The 8,684-nt window shown below is 34.4% G+C and overlaps 1 protein-coding gene across 3 annotated transcripts; it reads left to right on the plus strand.

Annotated features, from left to right (window-relative positions):
* Positions 1 to 1,208: 1,208 nt before the first annotated feature.
* Positions 1,209 to 5,292, plus strand: LOC111368613 (protein LOL1-like). 3 transcript variants are annotated; one of them, XM_022989963.1, is made up of 7 exons: positions 1,209 to 2,470; positions 3,356 to 3,723; positions 3,807 to 3,968; positions 4,327 to 4,440; positions 4,562 to 4,675; positions 4,749 to 4,858; positions 5,033 to 5,292. In XM_022989963.1, the coding sequence occupies exons 3-7, from the start codon at positions 3,908 to 3,910 to the stop codon at positions 5,069 to 5,071; spliced, it is 438 nt and encodes a 145-aa protein (XP_022845731.1). In that variant the 5' UTR covers positions 1,209 to 2,470; positions 3,356 to 3,723; positions 3,807 to 3,907; the 3' UTR covers positions 5,072 to 5,292. The 3 variants fall into 3 exon arrangements, with proteins under 3 accessions (XP_022845731.1, XP_022845732.1, XP_022845730.1); XM_022989964.1 differs by lacking the exon at positions 1,209 to 2,470 and having other exon boundaries at positions 2,820 to 3,723; positions 4,761 to 4,858; XM_022989962.1 differs by lacking the exon at positions 1,209 to 2,470 and having other exon boundaries at positions 2,864 to 3,723.
* Positions 5,293 to 8,684: the final 3,392 nt, after the last annotated feature.

The following is an 8,684-nucleotide window of genomic DNA, read 5'->3' on the forward strand; positions in this document are numbered from 1 at the left end:
TCAATACTGAAACAATTATATATAATCATGAAAATTGTAGTAACTGGATTAGCTACAAGCGCGATTTGACAAACAACGTTTGTTATATGCTCTTTTATGGGTATACATTATTTTTTCCAAAGGGTGGAATTGTTTGGTATTTTAACTATAATAGGTTGTTACTCATGTCCCTATAACTGTATTAGTTTTCAAATTAACAGCTAAAAATTATCTGATCTTAAATGATTTGAATTTGGATCATTTCAAATATCTTACTAGAATAAGAAGATAACTAATATTTTTGTTTCTAATCAAAAGGAACAATTGATTGAACTGGAGATCAACGTTTGGGGAAGGGTTTTAGGTCCTCTGTATAATATGCTTAACAAGATTTCCCTGTTAAAACACAGGTAAGCCAAGTTACTGGAAAAAAAAAAAAAAAAAAAACTTTTAGTCCAATTAAAGATTTGCTATATATAAGATGCAGGCAAAAAATCATACTAGGAAAATTTTAGTTGAAGGTCATGTTTTTAGATCGCTTTATTTTATTTTTCTTTTCGAGTGTGGAAGATATTAGTCGTCATATTGTACCACTAGCTCTAAGTTGGCACCACGTGGAACATTTGGATCCTTCCCACTTGACTGATGCTATATATCGTCATGGTGATTATCATCGATCTAGATGACAGTGACAATCCCTGCAATTCTTTCAATGTTGTACCTATTGTCTTTGCTTGGGTCGTAAAAATCTCTTTCTATACCTTCATTGATTGGATGTTAGACAACGTATTTCCTAAGTTAGCATTTTATTTTTGCACTTCAGTATAATAAATTCTTCACACGAGTGGTTTGATTGAAGAAGAATACCCTTATCCTCTTTTAAATTTTCCTTTAATAATTTAGTGATGTTTGGAATGTTACCGTACACAAATTAGAGATTTTGAAATCGTTGAAGATCTTGTTTTCTAATGGCACGTGGCAAACGAAGAGGAGTCAAGATAGATATTTGTCTCGTGGGAGGCCCTTACGGTTCCTAAAGGGTACTTAAAATGAAGTTTTTGGATTTTGCTTCCCTACGAAAGTGATGTATAGATTTTAGGGTTCACAGATTTTTTTTTTGTGCCACTTGTAAGCTTCTTATTGGCCTTTTGTAATTATAAAATTGTAATTATATATGTAATTTTTCAAACAAATTCCATTTTCCGTAAAATATTTTAGTCTTTCCATATATTTTTATTCGTGCAAATCAACACAGGAAAAGATTATTGAACATTTCATTTGATGAAAGATCATTTATAATAGCTCTAGCAACAAGAAATACGTAAATCAAAATAACCAACTTTTGAGTGACCTAATTAGTTATTTGTATGTAACTTTCTTGTGCATGAGCTTGTTGTTAAACTCCCTCTTGCATTGCGTTTGGTATATTTCTAACTCACTTAAAAGAACACTTATTTGTTTGTTTGACTCATCTGATCATCATCAATCACTTCTCTCTATGAGGTGCATCAATAGATGTCATTCTCTATTATAAGTTTTAAGTTCAACTTCAACTAGAAATTTGAAAATCCTTCCGTTTTCTTTTTCTTATACTCATCCTCTTCCTAAGTTCAAGAACAGCCTCTAAAGATTAATTAGACTGGTATTCTTAAAAGAAAATACACCTTCAATAATTGTGTTATTTGAAATTCTCCTAATATTAGAATTAACAACCTACTTTTTATGAATGCTATTATGGTGGATCTCTTCAATTTTCCAAATTTGTTTAGAATTTTTAGTGTTGTGTTTAACCTTCATTCGGCTCAATATACATATAAAAAAGATAGTTTGGCATACTTAATATTCATTTGTTTTTGAAGTGCTGGCCATCGCTACTGATTGACCAAGTGCCATTAAAGGCATTTTTGTGGATCTCTTCAATTTTCAATATTTGTTTGGAATTTTTTATGTTGTCCTTAACTATCTTTTGGCTCAATATACATATAAAAAAAAGGGTTTTAGATTAGGCAGAATATTTATTGGTTTTTGAAGTGATGGCCTTTGCTTAGTGCTTGGCCAAGTGCCTGATTAAAAGGAATTTTTTCTTTTTATATCAACTGTCATACTATCACAAATTTTAGTTCATTAATCATGTCCAGTACAGCTTATAGTTGGAACATATTTATGATGTTTAATAAAAAATCCTCACCATTCTTGAAGATATCTGTGGGTTAGTCATCTTTTAGCTAAATGAGCTCGTCAATGGAAGCTGCAAGACCACTGGTTTCTTTTGGAGGTTGAAAGTTGACATCATTGAGTTATTTGGAAGACATTATGAATGAAAAAGAGTGGTGCATTATTTTTGTTTGGTTAATGGTGAAGATAATGGATGAATTTGTCTACAAGTGACATAAGAATATCCAGTTGGGATCAAAGAATAGAATGCGGAGAAAAACCAAGAAAGATGAGAAGAAGTGGTCCTATCTTCACGTATGGTCATCTATCAATCCAGGTAATTGCCCATGCTCATGCTTTAATTCATACGCCACTTTCTAAATATTGCTGTTTTGTTTGTACTTTCCAGTTTCCCCACATTTTTGGTTTCCTATCTTGTCCACCTACTTACTGCGTGTTTCTGTGTTGTATTATGTAACATGTATATGCTTACATATGTATCCAAGGTCAATAGCAAAAGTGACTATTCCTGCAGTATCTTTAATTTGCATAATTTTAGCATAGCTTTCAATGAATTTGCTGCAGAAAACTAAAAATGACAGCTTGTTTCAACACATGTTCTGATTGTGCTGGAAATTGTTATTAACGTTGTTATTTTTACCAACAATTACCACTTGATCGAAGCATTTTTACTGGATTACCTCTGCAGTTAGTTGTGGTATGCATTAGTTAAGAAAATTATTTAAACTTCATTATTATTATGATCCCGAATGCTTTGCAATTTGACTATGTTATCTACCCCACTTGTAGCATTTAGTTAACTAAAAAGATCAAATTTATGAGATGCCTATACTGCGTACTTAGATGATGTTCATCCACAAACGCAGTTTATCGCTGACCAATACGCTGCTCATCATCTAGCTATTGCATTTGTTTTTCTTGTTGCTGGTCATATGTATTGAACAAAATTCAGGATTGGACACAACATCAAAGATCTCTTAGATACATATATTCCTCCTTGGGACCACTGAGACAAGGGCATAAGGGTCTTTAAGATACAACCAATAATTCACTTTATTTTCAGTTAGGTTTTGCTCGAACTTCTTTTAGAATTAGTACTTCTTTGCCAGCTCAACGCATGTACTCTTTGCCTTCTTATGTTTTCAGAACATACAACTTTACTACTCAAGTGGGTTATATACTCATTTCCAATACATCGCAGGATTCACTAGGATTTTGGTGTAGCACAGCCAATTCTTTTTAAGTGAAAGATTATTGTGGTTTCCAATTTCCACTGTTTTTTCAATACTCCTACTTTGCTGGACACTTTTCAGCTTCACTTTCACTTTCACTTTCATTGGCCAAAATAAATTACATACAATCAAATTTCATTACTAAATATCACATTGGCTTGATTCAGTGTCAAATTTCCTTCCAACACTTGCCAATTGTTTTTCTTACCACCCAAATCTCTCACTCCCTCTCCATATGCAACTAGCAAAGGCGTGTGGACTCCACACTCATCTCACTTGATGATGTCCACTGAATTCATGGCTGGTAGAGTGTTTAAGTACACCTGAGTGCTTACTGGTATGAACTGTATTCTCTCCATTTATGGCATATAATTAGCAATTTTCGAAGTCAACCTTTATTTATATACTCTAAATTTCCAGGGCATTCTGATGATGAAAGGAACTGTTTCATTGTGCTGCATGAATTAGAAATATTTAAAGATTTTGCGAGAGTAAGACTACCTATATCAGTCGTATTCAGAATGCCGGCTCCTCTTGCTCCATATCCAATGGTCTCAGCACCTTTTACGCCACCCGCCAATGGTATAATATTCAATTCAATTTTTATTTAACCTGCAGATGCCAGATGGTAAGTATGATGAACCTTTTTTCTCAAGAAATTGAGGGTGATTCATTGACTGGCGAGTAAGAAACTGGATATATAAGACAACAAAAAGATAACAAAATTCCATACCTTTATTCTTCTCTTCTCATTAATGAAATCAGGATTAATTGAGAGAGCCGAATGTAAATTGAAATACATCATAACCAAATATTGAAAAAGATAGATAGATCCTTCAACATTTTCCTCAGAAATAACAATTTATTAATTCTTGAGACTGCAACAGAGCATATTAGTGCTCTGCTTTGTGGATTACATAGTACTTATGATGGTTATCAGGTGCACAAAGCCAGCTTGTGTGCTCAGGTTGTCAAAACCTTTTGCTCTATCCAGTTGGAGCGACTTCTGTATGTTGTGCTGTATGCAATGCAGTCACATCTGTGCCTCCTCCAGGTATACATCCAGACTTGCCCTCAGAATCGAATGTTCAATTCAAATATGTTTTGATGACTCTAATATTCATCTAAGTGCCTAATTAAATAGTTGTCATAATCATCTAATTGAACTTGAGCAGGCACTGAAATGGCTCAATTGGTTTGTGGAGGCTGCCACACTTTACTAATGCACATTCGTGGTGCAACAAGCGTGAAATGTTCTTGTTGCCACACGATCAATCTAGCTTTGGAAGGTACAAATATATCTAACTGTGTTTTTCCCATCTTTTGAAATATCATAAATAACAAGTGTGTCCATTGTGAAAGCAAATCAAGTAGCACATGTGAATTGTGGGAATTGCCGAATGCTGTTGATGTACCAGTATGGGGCACCTTCTGTAAAATGTGCAGTTTGCAATTTTGTGACATCGGTCCTGGTAAGCATGAAATTTACTTCATATATAATGTTTCTTAGTTTCTTGTCATTGATCTGCTCACTGCATCGGCATATATCCTTCCAAAGTTGCGATCTTTATATATTCTTTAGCATACAATTGCTTCCTACTTTGTGTTTTTATCTAGTTTAACTCGTGTTTTAATGAATGCTACAGGCTTCAGCAAACAGCACTGAACAAAAGTTCAACAGCTAACTCTGAAAGAGTGTGTTGGATCTAAGAAAATCTACAATTTCAGTTCCCATCCTACGTTTATTCAGCAATTGAATGCGTCATAACAAGTACATGTACAGAGTTATTTTCTTGTCGAGTTATGTAATATATGAAATAACAAAAGTTTCCTGAATTGAATCTATAAGAAACACTACAGGGAAATTGGAGAGTTGTTACAAATATAAAGGCTACGAGTTTTCTTAGTTATTGTTTTTCAACACAAGGGTGTCGAGATATAGGGTATTTGATCTGTGAACCGCGTTTCAGTGTCTTGCACTCACTCTTAAAACTGCCAGAATTGGATGATTAGTTGATATTTACCTTCAACCACTTTAAAGTCTGTTGGACTGCAACACTAAATGATTCTTGAACATATGTAGAGATGACATGAACAGGGGCAGGTCCAAGGATTTATGTTGCTAGGACTGAAATTTAAGGAAGTCAACGTAATAAAATTTAAATATATTATAGATCTCATTGAATGATTATCTTTTTTGAGCCCAATTTTTCTGAAAAAATGCATTTTTCAACAGTATTTTAACATCATTTTAACCACACATTCTTCAATAAAATAATATTACACTCAAATAAAAAAAAATTCCTTATTTTTTAATCATACATATTCTATCAAAACACTATTCAAAAATTCATCCTCTTTCCCAAAATGGGGTTCAAACAAGGGCGATATAATAGAAAAGCTCAGCCCTAGAACTTGACCTCTTATACTAGAAGGAGATGGAGTTCATATTAAAGTTGTTCCAACAAGGTTTTGAAGCATGAAATTCATCTATAATAGAATTTATATTCTATTTTCTAAAACAAATTCTCATTTGATAAAGAGTGTCATAATCAGCAATAAAGTCATTTCCCATTTTGTTATGAAGTGCCATTTTCATATGTTTCTTTATTGAAAATTCTCATTGCAATGCTAAGTCAACAAGACAGCAACAATCCAATAATAAGCAAACAGTTCAGTTTGATATAAACTATTATGAATAACAATTTGCAAATAAATTTTTAAAAAAATACTAATGTAGTATATCTTAAAATCAATTAAGATACCATCAAAGAAGGGATTTTAAAAGAGCAAATGATGTTAATAGCTAGCTACAAGTATGCATCTTCCTTTTAGAAAAATTAAGACGCTTACCCTTTCAATTGTAACTATTGTTCGATAAATTATTCTTGACAATTTTTAAGATGGAATAAATAAAATATATGTGCAATAAAATATTTTATGAATAAAAAAAAAGTTGAAAAGAAAATACCTTGTAACACACCCCCCTGTTGTGATTCTCCGATCACGAGAAGAGAATAAAAGAGGAAAACAATTCTATTACTACTTGAATAGAATTTACAGCGGAGTTTACAAACTAAAAAAAAACCTATCAAAAGAGTCTCTCTAATCTCTCACTTCTCTATCCTATTTTTCTTCCTCTCAAGGGACATACTAATTCTCTTTATGGTAGCATATATTTAAAGAAAACTCTTGGCTACAAACCGTCATAAACTTGTGGCCAAAAATCAATCAAGAATTGCGGTTAGAGAATTTCATTTCAAATTGTCTTCTTGCATAGATTTCTTCTCCATTAAGCAATTAAAGTTGTGGCTGTCAAAAGGTGGAGAGTTTTAATTCAAATTTTCTTCTTCATCCATGCATGTGGATTCTTCTACATTAAGAAAATGAAATTCAACAATTTCGACTGGAAGAAGCTAGAAGAAACTTGATTAATATGCGGCTGGAACACATCAATTCTCTCACTCCAGTCGTATTTGAATCAATTGCTATCTGACAACCAACCCAGCTATGTCTCTGCATAGCTCTAGCTTCTCCCTTAGAACCACCTTTGTTAACATATCTGCTGGATTCTCATTTGTGTGAATCTTTACCAGTCTCAACAACTGTTGATCCATCACTTCTCTTATCCAATGATAGCGAATGTCAATGTGCTTTGTTCGAGAGTGATACATTGAGTTCTTACTCAAGTCAAGAGCACTCAGGCTGTCACAATGTACTTTATAATCTTTCTGCTTGATCCCTATTTCTTGGAGAAATTGCTTTAACCACAACATTTCTTTACCTGCTTCTGTCGCTGCAATATATTCTGCTTCTGTTGTAGATAAAGCAACACACTTTTGTAGTCTTGACTGTCATGAATCAGCTCCCCCTGCAAAAGTGTAGAGAAATCCTGAAGTAGATTTTCTACTGTCAAGATCTCCCGCCATATCTGAATCTGTATAACCTTCCAAGATTAGATCAGCTCTCCCGTAGCACAGACATATCTTTGATGTACCTCTAAGGTACCTGAGAATCCACTTGACTGCCTCCCAATGTTCATTTCCAGGATTAGAAAGAAAACGACTCACCATGCCTACTGCATGGGGCAATATCTGGCCTTTTACATACCATGACATACATCAGGCTTTCAACTGCTGAAGAATAAGGTATCAATGACATCTCCTATATTTCTTTCTTGGATGAGGGGCATGAATTTTTGCTCAACTTGAAGTGGTTGGCCAATGGAATGTTGACAGGTTTGGCATTATGCATGTTGAATATCTTAATCACTCGTTCAACATACTTCTCTTGGGATAGCCACAACCTTCTATTCTTCCTATCTCGAGTTATATACATTCCCGAAATCTGTTGAGCTGGGCCTAAGTCCTTCATGTCGAAGAACTTGGAGAGTTCCTTCTTTAGCTGCCTGATTTTTGTTGCATCTTGTCCGACGATCAGCATGTCGTCTACATAAAATAGAAGAGCAAAAAAATTACCATCCGAAAAGTGTTGAATATAAACACACTGATCCGCAGAGTTCTTTTATAGCCTTAACTCACCATGAAAGAGTCAAACTTTTTGTACCACTGCCTGAGTGCTTGCTTAAGACCATATAAGTTCTTCTTTAGCTTGCAAACGAAGTTTTTTTTCCCTGAAACTTCAAAACCTTCTGGCTGCTCCATGTAAATTTCTTCATATCAATCACTATGAAAAAATGCTGTTTTGACATCCATCTGTTCAAGCTCTAGATTCAGACTGGCTACTAATCCAAGGATAACTCGAATTGAGGCCATTTTTACAACATGTGAAAAAATCTCGTCAAAGTCAACTCCCTTCTTCTGAAGAAATCCTTTGACTACCAAACGGGCTTTATGTTTTACCACCTTTCCGCTGCCATCTTTCTTAAGCTTGAAAACCCATTTATTCCTTAATGTCTTCTTTCCCTTCGGAAGCTCAACTAATTCATATGTTTAATTTTTCTGCAGTGACTCCATCTCATCCTGCATTGCTTGTTTCCACTTGTCTTTGTCCACATGAGTTTGTGCTTCCTGAAAACTCTCCGGCTCTCCTTCGTCAGTGAGCAAAAGGTAGTCTGGTTCTGGATATCTCGTTGATGGAATCCGTCCTCGTTCAGATTTTCTTACCTGTGGATCGTTGATTTCAGGAGTTGCATCATCATCTGGCTGATGTGATGGTCCAACAACTTCTGGTGAAGAGGATTGTGACTCCCCTTGATCAATATTCCCTTCTTCATCCTCTTGTTCTGCTTCCAACATTTTCTCATGCACATCGTCGTTATCTATGGTGAATTGTGTT

This window comes from Olea europaea, chromosome 19, assembly GCF_002742605.1.
Source record: "Olea europaea var. sylvestris chromosome 19, O_europaea_v1, whole genome shotgun sequence".
Taxonomy (NCBI): Eukaryota; Viridiplantae; Streptophyta; class Magnoliopsida; order Lamiales; family Oleaceae; genus Olea; species Olea europaea.

Excerpts from the sequence above, each read along its gene's own strand:
- LOC111368613 (XM_022989963.1), top strand. The coding sequence starts at position 3,908 with ATGCCGGCTCCTCTTGCTCCATATCCAATGGTCTCAGCACCTTTTACG. Across the intron at positions 4,441-4,561 it reads CACATCTGTGCCTCCTCCAG|GCACTGAAATGGCTCAATTG; the intron begins GTATACATCCAG and ends GAACTTGAGCAG. Across the intron at positions 4,676-4,748 it reads GATCAATCTAGCTTTGGAAG|CAAATCAAGTAGCACATGTG; the intron begins GTACAAATATAT and ends CCATTGTGAAAG.